The 21,894-nt window shown below is 38.4% G+C and overlaps 1 protein-coding gene across 3 annotated transcripts in view; it reads left to right on the forward strand.

Moving 5' to 3' along the window:
- The window catches only part of PLCB1 (phospholipase C beta 1), an 861,253-nt gene that overhangs the window by 644,992 nt on the left and 194,367 nt on the right, over positions 1-21,894 (forward strand). For all 3 annotated transcript variants that reach the window (XM_055426796.2, XM_055426800.2, XM_088844294.1), the window contains exon 10: positions 9,292-9,438. In XM_055426796.2, the coding sequence (XP_055282771.1) occupies positions 9,292-9,438 (147 nt within the window). The remainder of the gene's footprint in view (positions 1-9,291; positions 9,439-21,894) is intronic.

Below are 21,894 nucleotides of genomic sequence, written 5' to 3' on the forward strand. Positions count from 1 at the left end.
GAACCTGGACTGGAGATCTATTTCACGTATGGTAATAAACATGTTTCAATGCTATTCTCTCAAATCACCTCACCCTCGTCTTCTCTCACAGAGTCCAAAAGTCTGTTCTTTACATCTGTGTCTGTCTTGCATATAGGGTCATTTTTACCATCTTTCTAAATTCCATATACATGCGTTAATATACTGTATTGGTGTTTTTCTTTCTAACGTACTTCACTGTGTAAAATAGGCTCCAGTTTCATCCAGTTCATTAGAACAGATTCAAATGCATTCTTTTTAATGGCTGAGTAATAGTACATTGTGTATACGTACCACAACTTTCTTATCCGTTTGTCTGCTGATGTACATCTAAGTTGCTTCCATGTCCTGGCTATTATAAACAGTGTTGCGATGAACATTGGGGTTCACATGTCTCTTTCAATTCTGGTTTCCTCAGTGTATATGCCCAGCAGTGGGATTGCTGGGCCATATGCCAGTTCTATTTCCAGTTTTTTAGGGAATCTCCACACTGTTCTCCGTAGTGGCTGTACTAGTTTGCATTCCCAGCAACAGTGTAAGAGGGTTCCCTTTTCTCCACACCCTCTCCAGAATTTATTGCATGTAGACTTTTTGATAGCAGCCATTCTGACTGCCATGAGATGGTGCCTCATTGTGGTTTTGATTTGCATTTTTCTGATAATAAGTGATGTTGAGCATCTTTTCATGTGTTTGTTAGCCATCTGTATATCTTCTTTGGAGAATGTCTGTTTAGTTCTTTGGCCTATTTTTTGACTGGCTTGGTTATTTTTCTGGTGTTGAGCTGCATAAGCTGCTTGTATATTTTTGAGACTAATTCTTTGTCAGTTGCTTCATTTGCTATTATTTTCTCCCACTCTGAAGGCTGTCTTTTCACCTTGCTTATAGTTTCCTTTGTTGTGCAGAAGCTTCTAAGTTTAATTAGGTCCCATTTGTTTATTTTTGCTTTTTTTCCCATTACTCTGGGAGGTGGGTCATAGAGGATCCTGCTGTGATTTATGTCAGAGAGTGTTTTGCCTGTTTTCCTCTAGGAGTTTTATAATTTCTGGTTTTACGTTTAGATCTTTAATCCATTTTGAGTTTATTTTTGTGTATATTGTTAGAAAGTATTCTAGTTTCATTCTTTTGCAAGTGGTTGACCAGTTTTCCCAGGATCACTTGTTAAAGAGATCATCTTTTCCCCACTGTATATTCTTGCCTCCTTGGTCAAAGATAAGGTTTCCATAGGAGAATGGATTTATCTTTGGGCTTTCTATTTTGTTCCATTCATCTATATTTCTGTCTTTGTGCCAGTACCATACTGTCCTAATGACTGTAGGTTTGTAGTATAGTCTGAAGTCAGGAAGGTTGATTCCTCCAGTTCCGTTCTTCTTCCTCAAGGTTGCTTTCGCTATACGATGTTTTTTGTATTTCCATACAAATTGTGAAATTCTTTGTTCTAGTTCTCTGAAAAATACTGATGGTAGCTTGATAAGGATTGCATTGAATCTATGGATTGCTTTGGGTAATATACTCATTTTCACTATATTGATTCTTCCAATCCATGAACACGGTATATTTCACCGTCTATTAGTGTCCTCTCTGATGTCTTTCACCAGTGTTTTATAGTTTTCTATATATAGGTCTTTTGTTTCTTTAGGTAGATTTATTCCTAAGTATTTTATTCTTTTCGTTGCAGTGGTGAGTGGAATTGTTTCCTTAATTTCTCTTTCTGTTTTCTCATTTTTAGTGTATAGGAATGCAAGGAATTTCTGTGTGTTAATTTTATATCATGCAACGTTCCTATATTCATTGATTAGCTCTAGTAATTTTATGCTGGTGTCTTTATGGTTTTCTATGTAGAGGATCCTACATCTGCAAACAGTGAGCGTTTTAGTTCTTCTTTTCCAATCTGGATTCCTTTTATTTCTTTTCCTTCTCTCATTCCTGTGGCTAAAACTTCCAAAACTATGTTGAATAGTAGTGGTGAGAGTGGGCAACCTTTTCTTGTTCCTGACTTTAGGGGAAATGCTTTCAGTTTTTCACCATTTAGGATAATGTTTGCTGTGGGTTTAACATATATGGCTTTTATTATGTTGTGATATATTCCTTCTATGCCTGCTTTCTGGAGGGTTTTTATCATAAATGGATGTTTATTTTGTCAAAGGCTTTCTCTGCATATATTGAGATAATCATATGGTTTTTAATCTTTCAATTTGTTAATGTGATGTATCACATTGATTTATTTACAAATATTGAAGAATCCTTGCATCCCTGGGATGAAGCCCACTTGGTCATGATGTATGATCTTTTTAATATGTTGTTGGATTCTGTTTGCTAGAATTTTGTTAAGGGTTTTTGCATCTATGTTCATTAGTGATATTGGCTTGTAGTTTTCTTTTTTGGTGGCATCTTTGTCTGGTTTTGGTATTAGGGTGATGGTGGCCTCATAGAATGAGTTTGGCAGTTTACCTTCCTCTGCAATTTTATGGAAGAGTTTGAGTAAGGTGTTAACTTTTCTCTAAATTTTTGGTAGAATTCACCTGTGAAGCCATCAGGTCCTGGGCTTTTGTTTGTAGGAAGATTTTTGATTACAGTTTCAATTTCCGTGCTTGTGATGGGTCTGTTAAAATTTTCTATTTCTTCCTGGTTCAGTTTTGTAAGGTTTTTACTTTTCTAAGAATTTGTCCATTTCTTCCAAGTTGTCCATTTTACTGGCATATAGTTGCTGATAGAGAGACTACTGTCTCTTATGATCCTTTGTATTTCTGTGTTGTCTGTTGTGATCTCTCCATTTTCATTTCTAATTTTGTTGATTTGATTCTTCTCCATTATTTACTTGATGAGTCTGACTAATGATTTTTCTATTTTATCTTCTCAAAGAACCAGCTTTCAGTTTCAGATTTTTGCTATTGTCTCCTTTGTTTCTTTTTCAATTATTTCTGCCCTAATTTTTATGATTTCTTTCCTTCTACTAACCCTGGGGTTCTTCATTTCTTCTTTTTCTACTTGCTTTAGGTGTAAAGTTAGGTTATTTATTTGATTTTTCTCTTTTTTCTTGAGGTAAGTTTGTACTGTTATGAACCTTCCCCTTAACACTGCTTTTACATAGGTTTTGGGTTGTTATGTTTTCATTTTCATTCATTTCTATGCATTTTTAAATTTCTTCTGTGATTTGTTGGTTATTCAGAAGCGTGTTTTTTAGCCTCCATATGTATGTATTTTTAATAGATTTTTTCCTGTAGTTGACATCTAATTTTGCTGCATTGTGATCAGAAAAGATGCTTGAAATGATTTCAATATTTTTTAATTCACCAAGGCTAGATTTATGGCCCAGGATGTGATCTATCCTGGAGAATGTTCCATGTGGACTTGAGAAAAAGGTGAAATTCATTGTTTTGGGGTGAAATGTCCTATAGCTATCAATTAGGTCTAACTGGACCATTGCATCATTTAAAGTTTGTGTTTCCTTGCTAATTTTCTGTTTAGTTGATCTATCCATAGATGTTAAGTGAAAGTGAAATCGCTCAGTCGTGTCTGACTCTTTGCGACCCCATGGACTGTGGCCTACCAGGCTCTTCCATCCATGGGATTTTCCAGGCAAGGGTACTGGAGTGGGTTGCCATTTCCTTCTCCAGGAGATCTTCACGACCCAGGGATTGAACCCAGGTCTCCTATATTGCAGGCAGACGCTTTACCATCTGAGCCACCAGGGAAGCTTGTTTATCCATAGGTGTGACTGGGTATTAAAGTCTCCCACTATTATTGTGTTACTGTAAATTTCCCCTTTCATACTTCTTAACATTTGCCTTACATATTTGCAGTGCTCCTATGTTGGGTGCATATATATTTGTAATGGTTATATCTTCTTCTCAGATTGATCCTTTGATCAGTATGTAGTGTCCTTCTTTGGCTCTTTTTACGGCCTTTATTTCAAAGCCTATATTATCTGATATAAGTATTGCTGCTCCTGCTTTCTTTTGGTCTCTATTTGCATGAAATATCTTTTTCCAGCCCTTCACTTTCAGTCTGTGTGTATCCCTTGTTTTGAGGTGGGTCTCTTGTGGACAGCATATATAGGGGTCTTGTTTTTGTATCCATTCAGCCAGTCTTTCTCTTTTGGTTGGGGCATTCAAACCATGTAGGTTTAAGGTAATTATTGATAAGTATGATCCCATTGCCATTTACTTGTTGTTTTTGGCTAGAGTTTATAAACCTTTTTGTTTCCTGTCTAGAGAAGATCCTTTGGCATTTGTTGAACAGCTGCTTTGGTGGTTTTGAATTATCTCAGCTTTTGCTTGTCTGTAAAGCTTTTGATTTCTCCTTCATATTTGAATGAGATCCTTGCTGGGTATAGTAATCTTGGTTGTAGGTTTTTCTCTTTCATCACTTTAAGTATGACCTGCCATTCCCTTCAGGCCTGAAGAGTTTCTATTGAAAGATCAGCTGTTATCCTTATGGAGATCCCCTTGTGTGTTGTTTGTTTCTTTTCCCTTGCTGCTTTTAATATTTTCTCTTTGTGTTTGATCTTCATTAATTTGATTAATATGTGTCTTGGGGTATTTTGCCTTGGGTTCATCCTGTTTGAGACTCTCTGGGTTTCTTGGACTTGGGTGGCTATTTCCTTCCCCATTTTAGGGAAGTTTTCACTATTATCTCCTCGAGTATTTTCTCATGGCCTTTCTTTTTGTCTTCTTCTTCTGGGGCTCCTATGATTCAAATGTTGGGGCATTTAACATTGTCCCAGAGGTCTCTGAGGTTGTCCTCATTTTTTTAATGCTTTTTTCTTTTTTCTTCTGTGCCTTCACTTATTTCCACCATTCTATCTTCCACCTCACTTATCCTGTCTTCTGCCTCAGTTATTCTACTGTTGTTTCCCTCCAGGGTGCTTTTGATTTCAGTTATTGCATTATTCATTATTGATTAATGCTTTTTTATTTCTTCTAAGTCCTTGTTAAACAGTTTTTGCATCTTTTCAATCCTGTCTCCAGTCTATTTATCTGTAACTCCACTTTGTTTTCAAGATTTTGAATCATCTTTACTATCATTATTCTGAATTCCTTTTCAGGTAGACTTGCTATCTCCTCCTCTTTTGTTTGGTTTGGTGGGTATTTATCATGTTTCTTTACCTGCTGAATATTTCTCTGCCTTTTCATTTTGTTTACATTGCTGTGTTTGGGGTGGTGTTTCTGTATGCTGGAAGTTTGTTGTTCCTCTTTATTGTGGAGTTTGTTCCCTGTAGGTGGGGTTGGACTAGTGGCTTGTCAAGGTTTCCTGGTTAGGGAATCCTGCAACAGTGCTCTGGTAGGTGGAACTGGATCTCTTCTCTCTGGAGTGCAATGAAGTGTCCAGTAGTGAGTTTTGAAGTGTCCATAAGTTTGGTGTGACTTTGGACAGCCTGTATTTTAATGCTCAGGGCTATGTTTCTGCGTTGCTAGAGAATTAACGTGGTATGTCTTGCTCTGGAATTTGTTGGCTCTTGGGTGGAGCTTGGTTTCAGTGTAGGTATGGAGGCTTCTGGATGAGCTCTTGTTGATTAATGTTCCCTGGAGTCAGGAGTTTTCTGGTGTTCTCAAGTTTTGGATTTAAGCCTCCTGCCTCTGGTTTTCAGTCTTATTCTTACAGTAGCCTCTAGACTTCTCCATCCATACAGCACAGATGATAAAACATCTAAGTTAATGGAGAAAAGGTTCTCCACAGTGAGGGACACCCAGAGAGGTTCGCAGAGTTACATGGAGAAGAGAAGAGGGAGGAGGGAGAGAGAGGTGACCAGGAGGAGAGGGGGAGTCAAAAGGGGAGAGAGCAATCTAGGTAGTAATCAGTTCCTTATTTGCTCTCCACAGTCTGGAACACCCAGAGAGGTTCACGTATTTACACAGAGAAGAGAGGAGGGAGGCAGGAGATAGAGGCGACCTGTGGGAGAAAAGGGAGAGTCAAAGGGGAGAGAGCAGTCAAGCCAGTAATCACACCCCTGAGTGAAAATGGGTACTGAAGATTAGATTCTTAAAGGTACAAAATTGATGACAAATAACCAACCAGCAAAGATTAAAAATCTAGAGTAAAGGTTAGATTCTCAAAAATGCAATAATGAAAAAACAAAAGAAAATTGCAAAAATTATAATATATATATATATATATATATATATATATATGAATTTGCTTTAAAAAGTAGGGTCTTTTTTTTTGCAAGGTTAATAGTAGGTTATAAAAATGAAAATTAAAGGAGTAATAAATAACTTAAAAATTAAAAAATGATAATATTAAAAATATATCTAGGAATTTCTCTGGAGCTGTTGAGGGCAGTGAGGAGTCCGTTCAAATTCAGATAGTTCCTTGTTCCAGCTTATACTTCTTCTCAAGGTCTATAGGCCAGTTCTAATGTAGTCAGTGCTAACTATAGGGTTTTAATCTGTTATACTTGTCACTTCCAGAGTGGTTCCCTCTTCTTTGTTTATTTTGGCTTCCTCTGTTTGCAAATCTCTTCAGTGTCTAATTTCCGCCCTGACACAAGGGGGCGAAGGTGGTCATTTATTTAGGCTCACTTGTTCAGTTGTGCTGTGGGGAGGGAGGAACAATGGAAACAAATATCACTGGCATGTGTAGGGAGTATTTGCAGTGTCTTGGCCACACTGGGTTTGCCCCTGCTCACAGCGTGTGTGCTTTCCAGGTATACATTGCTCAGGCTCCAGGTTGCTCTGCAGGGGAACTGTCTAAAGCAGGCCCTGGGTTGCGTGCACTTCCCAGGTCTAAGCTGCTCAGGTTCAAGTTCTTGGGTACTCCACAAAGGCACAGACTCGGTTGAGCCTGCGATTTGTGCCCTTCCCAGATCCTAGCAGCTCCAGCGACCAGGTGCTTGGCGAGTGCACTCTCCCAGGTGGTCTGTGCATCTTAATCACCTCCCCGGTGTCAGCTGCTTGGTTTCCCGGGTGCGCTGCAAGAGCGCCGTCTCAGGTGTGCTGTGTGTCTCCTCTACAGAGCTGATCTCTGACTGCGACCCTCCTGGTGGATGTCAACTGTCCAAAATCCCGGGAAGACATGGTTAGCAACTAGGAGCCTGCTTGCAGTTTGGTGGAGGATGCAATTTCTGGGGCTGAGATTGCCCCCTTGCCTTCTGTCTCTGGCTGTTGCCCACCTGACTCCCTGCCTCTGGCAGGGAATGGGCCAGTCTGCAACTGGCTAGCTCTCCTCTGGTGATCGGTCAGTCCTTTGTTCTGTGAACGGGTCAGGCTGTGCCTTAGATTTGAGCTTTTCACGGGAAAATTATCTCTCTTTTTTTTTTCCTCTGGCTATCCCACAGTTTGGGTTGCTGTCACGTTGGCTCCCTCAGACTGCCCTCAGGGCATTCAGGCCCAGTCCTTACCCTAAGCATGCAGCCTGCGCCCCTGCCCTGTTCAGCTCCTGCTCCTTGGAGGTGAACTCTAGCGTCTGGGCTACATCTCCGCTGGGAGTTGTGGTTAGGCGTGTAGTCTGTGGTTTGTTTGTTTGTTTTTTCCCTCCCAGTTATGATTCCCTCTGAGATTCAAAAACTCCCCACAGACCCAGAGAGAGGGTTTCCTGGTGTTTGGAAACTTCTCCTTCATGTCTGCCTCCCCAGGACAGGTCTCCATCCCTACCTCTTTTGTCTCTCTTTTTATCTTTTTATTTTGTCCTACCTCCTTTCAAAGAGAATGAGCTGCAATTCTGGGTGCCTGGTGTCCTCCATCAGTGTTCAGAAGTTGTTTTGTGGAAATTTCTCAGCATTCAAATGATCTTTTGATGAACTTCTGGGGGAGAAAGTGGTCTGCCCGTCCTATTCCTCTGCCGTCTTAGGACCACCCCCTTGCTATCATGTTTTACCTCTGAGTTTGACATCAGGATGAAGAGAAGACAAACCATTGGTGAAAGAGTAAATTGCTAGAACTTTTAACAGAAAGCAAATTGGTTATGTATACTAAAAGTCTGAAAAATATGCAGTCTTGACTAGCAATTCTATTGCAGAGGACTCATTCTGAGGAAAAAGTTTGTACAAAGATTCAACTACGAGAGTATTCAATACAATATTATTTATACTAATGAAAAATGAGAACTCCAAAGATAATGGAATATTAGTTAGTCATGGTATAGCTCTCTATATTTTATAATACATAAAATATAAATATTAATATTAATGATGTTCTTAACATTTTTCAGTTTATATATATATATATGGTTGCATCTTCATAAAAGAACTATACATACACATGCATACACACATTTCTTCCTCTGGAAGTGTGTATACTAAGATTTTAATAGTAATTCTCTCTGCAGGAAGAGTTAGGCATGTTCAGAAAAATTTCAGTTTTCTTCTCTCTCTGCTCATGTCATTTCCTAATTTTTCTTCCATAAACATATACTACTTTTATATTAATACAAAACTTTTTCAACAAGGAAAAAGAAATACTGTCCTCTAACATTTACCAAAAAGATCTTCACTATTCACAAATGCACTGGTGGTTGTATTTGTTTTGTTTCTTTGGTTGGTTGGTTTGTTTTTGAGCCTTTGATTGTTAAGATTGAAGAAACAAACTATGATGATGAACCAAAATCATTAAGATGGCTCTCTCCATGTATTATATAAAAATTACTTTATTAATGATAAAGAATTATCTCAATATTTAGTATTAGTCACCTCAGGAAGATTATAACAAAAGAAAAATTCTAAATAGAATCTGAGTGAACTAGTGTGAGTCATATTTCTTTCATTTGAAGTAAAGTTATTATAAATAAGAAATGTTAAGGACCTTCATTTTTATGAACATTCAGATTTTTATTCCTCAGTTATGGTCGTATTTATTTTCTTTCTCAGAGGAAAAAGATTATTATTTGAAAACATTTTCACTTTATTTTAAATAATAAAACCATGTGTGAATAAGTCTTTTGATTATAAAACTAACATGTTTTTATGAGAGAACATTGGGAAATGTACCCTTAACTTTACTACCCAGAGATAAGCACTAAAAACATTTTGGTATTCATGCATAGGATTGTAACCATTCTTATATTTTAAAAACAGTTGATCCATGTTTAGGTATTTAAATTCTCTGAAAGTCTGTGAGACTCATATAATTACATTTTCCTCTATTATTTCTGGAATTTGGGGATAAATATAGTAAAGTGGCATGACCCTAGACTCCTGTTTATCAATATCAAATTGCAATTGGGGCTAATGTTTTCCATCTTGGATGCTACCAGAGTTTTCTGCAAAATAATAATAATATGATATCAGAAACGCATAAAAATAATACATTCACATTCCTCTTAACTCTTTATTTCCTCTAGGACAGATATCAGTGGATGGATTTATGCGCTATCTGAGTGGAGAAGAAAATGGAGTCGTTTCACCTGAGAAACTGGATTTGAATGAAGATATGTCTCAGCCCCTTTCTCACTATTTCATTAATTCCTCACACAACACCTACCTCACAGGTATGAATTTATAGTTCTTTGACAATTATTGTAGCCAGTCTCACCGAATGTCACTAACCTCTGCTTTCTGTTGTTCAGAAGTACAGGTGGATTTCCTTTCACTTCCTGTGAAAATCTACTGAGAACTAGAGGTTCCATGACTAGAGGCTCTTCCCAAAAGTAACAATATCATTTATTCACATGTCCTTCTTCCCTGGAGATCGCCATGGATAGAGGAGTCTGGCAGGCTACAGTCCATGGGGTCGCAGAGTTAGACACGACTGAACAACTAATTGGAGAAGGCAATGGCAGCCCACCCCAGTACTCTTGCCTGGAGAATCCCAGGGACGGCAGAGCCTGGTGGGATCACACAGAGTTGGCCATGACTGAAGCGACTTAGCAGCAGCAGCAGCGAAGCAACTAATACTGTAACACACTTCCTACTTATCACACCAGGCCCTTCTGTCCACGGAATTTCTCAGGCAAGAATACTGGGGGGGGTTATGGGTTACCATTTCCTTCTCCAGGGGATCCTCCCGATCCAGGATCAAACCCACATCTCCTGCTTGGCAGGCAGATTCTTTACCACTGAGCCACCAGAGAAGGTACAGGGTTTTAGGAATAAACAAATTTCTTGTGAGCAACAACTTATACTTTGTTGTAAATATTATAAAAAAAGGAGGAAAAAGCAGCACTATGTTTCCTAACTTGGCCCTAAATTGAGGATTGTCAATTTAGTACATTGACAATCTAGGTTTTAGTAGATCGTTAAATAGAAAAAATATTAAAACATAGATATATATATATATATATAATCTCTACATAGTTTAGAATTAAAAGTGTAATAAATACCAATTTCTATAAGCTAAAAATGTTTTTATAATCAAAATATATTTCTTGAAGAATACTCTGATTACTAGCTTTGGAAAGACTTCGTAAAAAAAGACCTACTGGGTAAAAAAAAAAAAAAAAAGACTTCTAAAAACCTTATCATGCTCTTGCCTCACACAATCCATTATCCAAATGAATATAAGATAGTCAGACCTTAAGACCCATAATGCAAAGAACGTAAAGTCTGGGGTCTCATTTGGTATCTATAAGTGGTAGCTGTTCGCCATGCCTTAGGGGTGGTTCTGGTACGTTTATGACTTATTGTCTGGGGGCATGTGGTTTGTGTAGCAAGACACACCAGCAATGCCATGCTCATAATGGCAGTGAGATCCAGGCACTAAATATGTGTGGGGTTTTCACAGGGTTCAGCCACCTGACAAATAAGCAGTTCTTTCTTCTAAATTCCTTAAAGGAATCCATTTCTCTAGACACAAATGTATGTTGTGCTGGCATCAAACCCAGCATTGGCCTGGTAGCCCATACTTGGTGAACATAGCTTAGAGTAGAAATGCCTTTTAGACAGATATGTGGCCGCTGGAAAGCTGCAATGGGCACTCTCAGGGTGGTTCTATATGATCATAGACCATCTAGTTGGAATCATACACTGAGTTCTACCATCAATTGAACTGCAACAGCATGATTTTCTTGAAAACTGGATGGCTCTCAGACTATTTTGTGGCCTGTTTTGTTTCAACCACATTGCCTACTAAGAGAGATTCATGGTATAAAACTAATTAGATTCATGTTTCAGTTCAGTTCAGTTCATTTCAGTCGCTCAGTCGTGTCCGACTCTTTGCGACCCCATGAATCACAGCATGCCAGGCCTCCCTGTCCATCACCAAATCCCAGAGTTCACTCAAACTCATGTCCATCAAGTCGGTGATGCCATCCAGCCATCTCAATCTCTGTCGTCCCTTTCACCTCCTGCCCCCAATCCTTCCCAGCATCAGAGTCTTTTCCAGTGAGTCAACTCGTCGCATGAGGTGGCCAAAGTATTGGATTTTCAGCTTTAGCATCAGTCCTTCCAATGAACACCCAGGATTGATCTCCTTTAGAATGGACTGGTTGGATCTCCTTGCAGTCCAGGGGACTCTCAAGAGCCTTCTCTAGCACCACAGTTCAAAAGCATCAATTCTTCAGTGCTCAGCTTTCTTCACAGTCCAACTCTCACATCCATACAGATTCATGTTTGGCTCATCATAAACCCATTCTGGTCATATCTTCTTGTATAACCAATAACATTAAAACTCATAGGCATAAAAGAGCCACCATTTAATTTTGGTCCATATTCTATAGGTCAAGAACTCAGACAAGGCACAGAGCAGATGGTTTTTTTCTGTTCTCTGTCATCTTGGGCTCTACCTTGGTTGTGGTAATCATCTGGAATCTTCTCCATAAGCATGTCTGGCACTTGGGCTAGCGACACAATAGCTGGACTCAGGACTGCTGACCTAATTGCCTGTAAGGCCTCCCCGTGTGGCTGGACTTCCTCAGGTTAGGTGGGCATCTTACATGGCAGCTTATAGCTGCCAAAGCAAGTGTCTCAAAGAACACGGAGGAAAGTTAATTGTCTTTGTGCACTTAGCCTCTGAAGTTCCATAGTGCCACTGCTTTATTTGTCAAAGAAGTCACAACCCTACCCAGTTTCAAGGCAGGGGACATAGATCACAGCCCTCAATGGGAGGAATGTTAGAATATTTTTAGTCTTCTTTTAAAATTACTACAGGTTTCATAGCTTCAAGAAGAGGGTCTCCACTTAGCCCAGTTTCTTGGATTCAGTTTCCTAGGCTTATTACAAAAGTTTTGCAGCTCCCACTCAAATTGTTAAGACTTTGTAAAGGATTTTTTCCCCCCTCTCAATAACCCTTAATCTTATTTGGTGTAATTGATGTATATGGCACTCTGGTGAAGCCTATGAACCCTTCTAAGGATGTTAAATGCATAAAATAATGTACGTAAAATTAAAAAGGAAATAAATTCCATTGAAATACTTTTATCAAATAGTAAAAACAAATTTGTGATACAATTGTGTACATTTTATTAACACAATTTAAATCATATGTATTTTATTAACATAATTTTTAAAAATCATAAAAAATGCATATGAGATTTGTAACAGTTGAAATATGATACAAAATGTCTGTGATTTCTAGTAGTTACAAAGTCACAGTCCCGCTAATACTACAGTGATTTGCAACCTACGTTCATAACTGAAGAGAATGTTAAATTGCACATGGTGGTTTGAGTTGAAGATGTAATCGTTTTTCTCATCTAAGTTTGAGGAGGTCTGAACTGAACTGAACTGATACAAGCTCAAGAATTGGCCTGCAATGCAGGATACCCCAGTTTGATTCCTGGGCCACTGAAGAAGGGATAGGCTACCCACTTCAGTATTCTTGGGCTTCGCTGGTGACTCAAACAGTAAAGCGTCCACCTGCAGTGTGGGAGACCTGGGTTCAATCCCTGGGTTGGGAAGATCCCCTGAAGGAGGGAAAGGCTCTACTCACTCCAGTATTCTGGCCTAGAGAATTCCATGGACTTTTATAGTCCATGGGGTCACAAAGAGTTGGACAAGACTGATCGACTTTCAATTTCATGGAAGCTCAAGTTAAGAGTCTAGGTTTTTGACTTAACAAGATACTAAGAAATGTAACTGTGAAGAATTTGACACATGATTGAATCTTGCATTCATCATATACTTAGGACCACAAAACTCATAAAAATGTATGTTCAGGTGAATTCTAGACATTGTTTCATCTAGAAGTCACAATATGCAGTCATTTTACAAATAGCCCCTTTTAAATCCAAAAATGAACATATTTACATCCATTAGTATCTATATTATTTGCCATATAATAAAAGAGGCAATTGTACCAAAACAATTGAGTTGCAAGATTGACTGGGTGTGTGTGTGTTTATATATATCATTATGGACTTAAAGTTTTCAGAGTTTATGGAGATTCACTCAACCACAGCATCTATTCTCCTTTTGTTGTCGGAGTATCTCAACTGTGGTCAGTGGGAACATTTTTTAGGTTGGCTGCTTTCTCTTCATAACATGACCCATTGATCTTTGAAAATGTCATTATTTTCTGGCACATAGAGATCTTCCAGACTCACCTTGTTCCTTCCTGCACCATGCATGGAATCAGGCTTTTCCCTCAATGAGCCCTTGCTGCTTTTAGTGTGAAAAATATGTGTATGGGTAACAGCAATTTGAACCCTGTGCTATGGAATGTTGTTTCTGGACCATTTCAGTGAACAAAGCAAGAAAAGATACTTTTTGTTTTCTTGTCAAGGCACAAGAGTTCACTTAAGGGTTTCTATTCCTTCCCATTTAAATTCTTGATTCTATAGCTTGCTTCCTTTGTCAGTCTTGATACCTTGCAAATTATGCATAATCACTCATTTGCTTTACTGACAACACAATAATAACAGTAAGAAAATTGTTCGACATCAATGCAAACAACAAAACTACAAAATACTGTTAAATTTTTCTCAGCAACTCTGTTTTTTTAACTGCTTTTTACTAAGTATTGTTAATCCAATTAATTTCTTCATTTGCCCTCCCTCTGATTAACTTGTTTAAGCACATATGAGGTAAAGAACTTGGCTCCTTTGTGTCAGTTGGGTTTCGGATGTTAGCATATTAATGGCCAATAGTTTTTAGAAAGTGGGTCTTTCAGCCACTAAAAAAGTGAAAGGTCCACTCTATTTTTCATTGAAGAAAGAACTCCAATAGCTATCTCCAAATTTCTGAACAATGATTTCATATCACCACCATTTGATATGCATAATTTCTGACCAAGTATACCAACTCTCCCCAATTTTTAAATTTCTAGTAGTATTAGAATTCATATATTTTTAAATATTCAATTCTTAAAACTGTTACCTATGTTAGATCATGTTCTGATCTTTAAGGTTGTCTTTAAACTTCTTCACTTTTCAGAGCCATGTATTGTCATACCAAAGTTTGCATTATGTAAATTTCCATGCTTAAAACATTACTTTGTCCGATACCAGTCAAAATTTTTTATTTTCCTGCTGGGGAATTAAGGAGAATTCCATATTATTAATTTAAAAAATGACATGTAAATTCTAATATAGGATCTTGAGATTTTGTCTGAAATCCTCTTTTGAGGTAAAATTTGGTTTTACTTTATATGAAATTCATATGATATTATTAGTGTTCTTGTTTTAAATATAGGTAAACCTCATGTAGAATTCATCTTTCAGAGATCTTTGGGTAAATATGAACATCTGTAATATAGAAATTCAAACTTCCAAAACCCAATCATGAATATTATAAAATTTCAATAACACCATGCTGCTGCTAAGTCACTTCAGTCGTGTCCGACTCTGTGCGACCCCATAGACGGCAGCCCACCAGGCTCCCCCATCCCTGGGATTCTCCCGGCAAGAACACTGAAATGGGCTGCCATTTCCTTCTCCAATAACACCATAGAATCCAGTTAAATGTTAAAATCAGTATCTAGAAAATGAGTTAGATTTTATACTTTACAAGCAGTTCCAGAACAAGTAGAAACATTTTCTATAGAAACATTATTTCATATTTGGTGGAAAAAGAAAAGTTTTTTCTTTTCAAATGAGCCTTTAAAATGGAGGCACAAAGAAAAGTTGGCACATACTGCAGGTTAAGATCAATCCTCCCCCCCAGTCATGACCACACTACTTATTTCCTTGGAGCATTTTAAGAACTTATCTCCTTGGAGTATTTCCTGAGAAATGCCAGTCTAAATTCAAAGGAGAATTTTAATATTTCAAATGGTTTCTTTTGAGCATTCAAAGGGATTGTAAAAATTAAATATACAGTATAAAAACCAATCCATTTAGCAGTGCATTATTATTATTATATCTGTTTCCCTGCTCATTATTGCCCCTTTGTTGACTATCAAGACACCCCGAAGGAAAAATAAAATCGGATCACTGAGAGAATTACACGCACAGAATAAGTAGATTTTTAATTACAATGGTCATTTTCTAGGGTTTTGGATAGACTTGGCAGTACATCAGGTAGTGACTATGGTTTAAATTATTGTTTTTCCTTAAGGAATCCCTTATGACTCAAAACAAGATTGTCTCAGGACTGAACAGTGTCCATTCATTTCAACCTAAAATTTTTCAGCTCTAAGTAAATCTTTCCATACTCCAAACAGTTTGGGAGATGTTGTTGTTCAGTTGCTAAGTCATATCTGACTTTTTGAGATCCCATGGGCTGCAGCACCCGAGGCTTCCTTGTCCTTCACTATCACCCTGAGTTTGCTCAAACTCATGTCCATTGAGTCGGTGATGCCATCCAACCATCTCATCCTGTCACCCCCTTCTCTTCCTGCCCTCAATCTTTCCCAGCATCAGAGTCATTTTCAGTGAGTCAGCTCTTTGCTCAGTTGGCCAAAGTATTGGAGCTTCAGCTTCAGGATCAGTCCTTTCAATGAACATTCAGGGTTGAATATTCAATGAATATTTATGAATATTCCTAAATTTCCTTTAGCATTGACTGGTTGGATCTCCTTGCAGTCCAAGGGACTCTTGAGTCTTCACCAGCACCACAATTCAAAAACATCAACTTTTTGGTGCTCAGCCTTCTTTATGGTCCAGATCTCACATCTGTACATGACTACTGGAAGAACCATAGCTTTGAGTAGATGGACCACTGTTGGCAACGTGATGTCTCTGCTTTTTAATACACTGTCTATATTTATCATAACTTTACTTCCAAGGAGCAAGCATCTTTTCATTTCATGGCTGCATTCACTGTCCACAGTGATTTTGAAGCCCAAGAAAATAAAATCTGTCACTGTTTCCACTTTATCCCCATCTATTTGCCATAAAGTGATGGGCCAGATGCCATGATCTTAATTTTTGGAATGTTGAATTTCAAGCCAGCTTTTTGACTGTCCTCTTTCACCCTCATCAAGAGGCTCTTTAGTTCTTCTTCACTTTCTACCATTAGAGTGGTATCATCTGCCTATCTGAGGTTATTGATGTTTCTCCCAGTAATCTTGATTCCAGCTTGTGGGAGATAATGGCTCCATATACTCAGGAAAAGCAAAATGACGTTATCTCTGAATAATTAACATTTTTATTCAGTTTAGGAAATAAAGCATTACATTGGAGGTTTTAGCTATCACTCTAATGAATTAAACTATCTGATTATTCAGCTCCTAAGATGTATATTCTTGACTGCAGAAAAGCTCTAAAAATATACCTATACCCTTTAAGGTAGTTTCACTCTTGTCAGAATCAGTCATTCCAACCTCGGTTGGTTGTCAGTCACGACCAACCCTGGCTCACTGTCTCTCCCTCTCGTCATCTTTTCTACTCATTTAGTCCTTGGCATATGCAACCTTTCATAATTTATTTTTTGTTTAAAGAACACATATGTCAGTTGAAAAAATGCACAAGATGGAAGTTGTGAATTAAGTTTTATTGGGGGCAAAATCAGGATAATAGCCTGGGAAACATTTCAGATAGCTCTGAGAAATTGCTCCAAAGAGAGAGGGAAGATAGTATTCTTTATGATTTTAGTGAAGAGGGGTCAGAGGCTTATGGAGGCTTTGACAGAGGCTTGCTGCTAGTCACAAGGAGCTGATGTCACTGTTAGACATTTAAGTGCTTTTCTAGGGATGAGAAGATGCAACAATTGGGCTCCTAAGATCTTCTCCTGAAGATATCTAACTATCTGAAGACCAGTTCTGACAGTTTTTTCCCAGAGCATAGAGTCATCTCCACCCTGAACTCCTTTCAGTGTGTATTGAAGGTCTACAGTGACTAGTAACCTAATTCTTTTAGAGGCAGATGGCAAGTGCCAATTTTTAGTTAGCACACAGACCAATGAAAGTTGGGTGGTAGATGTAAAGAGTTGAGCTTAGCAAATAAACAGACCAAGTTTAATTTTGTCTTTAAGTAAATGAACTCTTCTAAACTTTAACTTCTTCATTTAAAAAAATGAAGGAAGTTGAAACAGCCAGTATGTTTTGGGCTATGGATGTGTGCATGTGTGCTATGGATGTGTGCATGTGTGCCAAGTCGCTTCAGCCATGTCTGACTCTTCATGACCTTATGGAATGAGGCTCACCTGTCCATCCCATGGGACTCTCCAGCCAACATTACTGGAGTGGGTTGCATGCCTCCTCCAGGGGATCTTCCCAACCCAGGGGTGGAACCCATGTCTCTTATGTCTCCTACACTGGCAGGTGGGTTCTTTACCACTGGTGACGCCTGATTACATAAAAGGAAACTATCACTCAGTGGTTTAAACATTAAGGAATTTATTACCTCATGCAACAAGAAATCCAAAAGCAGAGTGATTGAGGGTTGATTAAATCAGGAATTGTTGGTGTCATAAGAGACCCAGATGCTTTCCATCTTTCCGCTCCTCTTACAGTTTGAAGATGGCTATGCACCCGGGGCATTGCCTCCTAAGAAATAAGCTCCACATGTGGCCCAGGGACATCTCTGTCTTGTGGCCCTTTGTGTGAGTGAGGTTCCCCACACCCCACCCAGTAGACTTTCCTTTTTCCCTACTGGGTGTAGACCAGAGTTCCACCATAGAGCAATGACCTACAAATAGCATTAGCAAGGGCCACAGAACGACTATGACTGGCTGAGAAGAATTAAGATTTACCCCAGACCTGGAAAGGAGACCCTAAAGCTTATCAGAACCTAAACAGATTATTCTGTTGGTAAGGAAAGAGAGAAAGAAATGACAACCAAAAGTGTGATAGTGGGCTGAGGGTTTAAATTCCCTGACACATAAGAATGTTCTCCTTTCTTTATACAATACTTACCTCCATGCCTAAATGGTAAGGGTAAGGAAGATGTCTTGTGTCATTTTTGTATCCTAAGCCACCAGTATTTGCCTCCCACGGAGAATGTTTGCGAATGTACATAGACCCTAGTGGTGAGGCTCCTATAATCAATAAGGCATATGCTTAAAGTTGTTTTCCCACTTGCCTAAGCCATCCCATGTCAATTGGATCTATTTCAAAAGAGCTTCATGGTGATAAACCATAATGGAAAAGAATGTAAAAAAGTATATACACACACATTGTGTGTGTGTGTGTGTGTGTATAACTGAATCACTTTGCTGTACCATTAACATGGCATGATAAATCAACTATACTTCAATTTAAGTATAAGTTGGCAGATAGATAATATGGAAAAGAGAGATCAGATCAAACCAATGGTCCTAGAGATGGTCAAGATGAACAACACATCCTCTGTATTTTGAATAGTTTTCTCAAGTGTAGCTGTTGGTTTCACAGAATTTAAAGCAAGGAGAATTGGTTCCATCTCCATTTTCTGAAGGAGACAGTGTTTATTGAAGAAAGCCACTGAATTAACAAATGCATCACATTCTATAACCTTCTTTCCCTGAGGTTGAAGAGAAGACAATAAATAATAGTAAATATAAATATAGACAATCTATCATCACAGTCCACAAGATGAGAAATTTCTCAGAAGACTGTGTTAATGGAGGAATTGTTATTTTCAATTTTCGGGCTCTTCCATCTATGGATGCCTTGGATAATCTGAGACAAAGCTCAAGTGAATGGAACCAGCTGCCCGAAATGAATGCAGTCAAGTGAGAAGTTGCAGAGCTATGACTCCGGGTGGTATTATGAATTAATCTGAGATAGAGTTTCAGCTCCAAAGTTCAATCATAGGCTTGGAATGTACTCCAAAATATGTTCATAGCCAGGCAGAGATGATGTCAGATACTAGTTTCAGAAACAACAAGGGTTGAGTGACTCATGACATATCATTAATCCCAACCCACAGCAATCCCCTGGCCCCAGGAGGTTTATTTATTGAATCTAATCAAATGAAAATATAATGAGTGGATGGAATATAATAATGAGGAGTTAGAAATTTTAGAGAAGAACAATAAACCAGCTTTGAGGTTTATTAAACCAGCTTTAAGCAGAAATGGAGTAGGGGAGAATATCAGTAATAATTCACATACGTGGAAAAAAGCTCCATAAATGAAGGAAAACATGTAGAACCAAATATGCATTCCAAGCAATAAGACAATTATGGATAAATATATGGTTTTTAATGCTTTCTTTGAGAGGTTTTCGTTTCAAATACAGATTATTCATTTTGAGAATGAACCAAATTACCTTAGAGAGATTTTGGGAGTCTTAGATATTGAACAGTAAACACCACACAGACACACACACTCACACACAAACAAACACATATACACTCTCCCCCTGCCCTTTCTTTGTTTTGATTTGTTTTTCTTTTCAGAATCTTTCCATCTCACAAACTCAACTCCATGTCTTACCATGTCTTTCAAAATATTAACTGATCAACATTCAAAAAGTATATCAAATCCCTTCTATTTGAATGATAAAAAATATATATGCAGCAAGCAAATCCAAAAAAAAAAAACTGTTTTGGAAACATGTTGAATCTTTTATGACAAACACTGTGCTGTGGGTTAAGTAATATATACCTTCAGTGTGAAACCATGCAACTCAGGTTGGAATTTGAACCCACAGTCTTTTAACTGAGATCACACACCTGGTCTCAAGACTTAATGAAGTTCCGGTTCTTGATGTCTCATTGTAGAAAGAATTCAGTGAAATACAAAGTGATAGGTAAGAAGTGGACTTATGTAGAGAGAATTACACTCCACAGACAGAGTGTAGACCATCTCAGAAGGCAAGAGCACCCCTAAAATGTAGTGTGGGTAATTTTTATGGGCTGGGGAATTTCATGGGCTAATGAGTGGTAAGATGATTCCAACTCTTTGGGAGAAAGAGCAGAGATTTCCAGAAATTAGGCCACTGCCCAATTTTTTGATGGTTGGCCTTGGATTATGTCATGCAAAATGCTAGGCTGGATGAAGCACAAGCTGGAATCAAGATTGTGGAGAGAAATATCAACAACCTCAAATATGCAGATGACAACATGCCTATGGCAGAAAGGGAAAAGGTACTAAAGAGTCTCTTAACGAAAATGAAAGAAGAGAGTGAAAAAGCTAGCTTAAAGCTCAACGTTCAAAAAAAGAAGATCATGGCATCTGGTCCCATAACATCATGGCAAATAGATGGGGAGGACAGTGGAAACAGTGAGAAACTTTATTTTCTTTGGCTCCAAAATTACTGTGGATGGTTACTGCAGCCATGAAATGTAAAGACACTTGCTCCTTGGAAGAAAAGCTATGACAAACCTGAGACATGGACTTCCCTGGTGGTCCAATGGTTAAGAATTGGCCTGCCAATGCAGGGGACATGGGTTCAATCCTTGGTCCAGGATCCCACATGCCATGGAGCAACTAAACCCCAACTACTGAACTTATTCTCTCGAGCCTGTGCTCTGGAACAAGACAACCAATGAGAAGGCTGTGCACCACAACTAGAGAGTAGCCCCCCCGCCGCCACCACCACTAAAGAAAGCCAACACACAGCACCGAAGACCTGTGCAGCTAAAAATAAATAAATAAAATTAAAAAAGAAAAAGCAGAGACATAACTTTGCTGACAAAGGTCTGTATAGTTCAAGCTATGGTATTTCTAGTAGTCATGTAAGGATGTGAGAGTTAGACCATAAAGAAGGCTGAATGCTGAAGAACTGATGCTTTCAAACTATGGTATTGGAGAAGTCTCTTGAGAGTCCCTTGGACTGCAAGGAGATCCTAAAGAAAATCTATCTTGGATATTCATTGGAAGGACTGATGCTGAAACTCCAATACTTTGGCCACCTGATATAAGGAGCTGACTCATTGGAAAATATGCTGATGCTGGGAAAGGTTGAAGACAGGATGAGAAGGTGACCACAGAGGACAAGATAGTTGGGTGTCGTCACCAACACAAGGGACGAGTTTGAGCAAACTCTGGGAGATGGTGAAGGACAGAGAAACCTGGTGTGCTGCAGTCCATGGAATCGCAAATAGTTGGACATGACTGAGTGACTGAACAACTACTTGGAGCTGTCATGGTGCCTGTGGGTGTGTCATTTAACTTGCTGATATGTTACAATGAGTGTATTCTGAGGTTTGAAGTATAGTGGAAGTGGACTTGACTACCACTTTGGGTGTGAACTGGTTCTAATCAGTCTATGTCATCCTTCTAAAGGTTGTTTCCTACTAACAACTTCCTTACTGAAGTTAGTAACACTTAGCAAAATATTAAAGAAATTGCACATTATGTAACAGTATTGGATATAGTCAGTAATATACTTAAAGAATATCCTAGGTAGTATACAAGAAAATCTGCTCTACTCTTGAATAGCTGTGCAGTTGTCTGCAGGAGCTAGCATTTTTAATGAGTTAACCTGATTAATTATTTGAATTCTTCACTTCTTCAGCTAAAGTAGCCCTTTAAGTTTAACATGCAAATGACCATCATTTCTCCTTCACTCCCACTCTCCCTTTTTTGTTTATGCAGAAACAAACTTTGAAGCTATTATAAATGGCAAATTAATTATCTAGCATCAGAAACTTTCTAGGTTATTTTGTCAGCATTTCTGCTTTTGCAACTATTTGTGTATTTAAAATGCCTTATTTTTTCCAGTAAAGAAAAGTGATTTTGCAAACCTACTTAATCAGCCTTTC

This window comes from Moschus berezovskii, chromosome 15 (genome assembly GCF_049115385.1).
Source record: "Moschus berezovskii isolate FMDL1 chromosome 15, NW_MosBer_1.0, whole genome shotgun sequence".
Classification (NCBI taxonomy): domain Eukaryota; kingdom Metazoa; phylum Chordata; class Mammalia; order Artiodactyla; family Moschidae; genus Moschus; species Moschus berezovskii.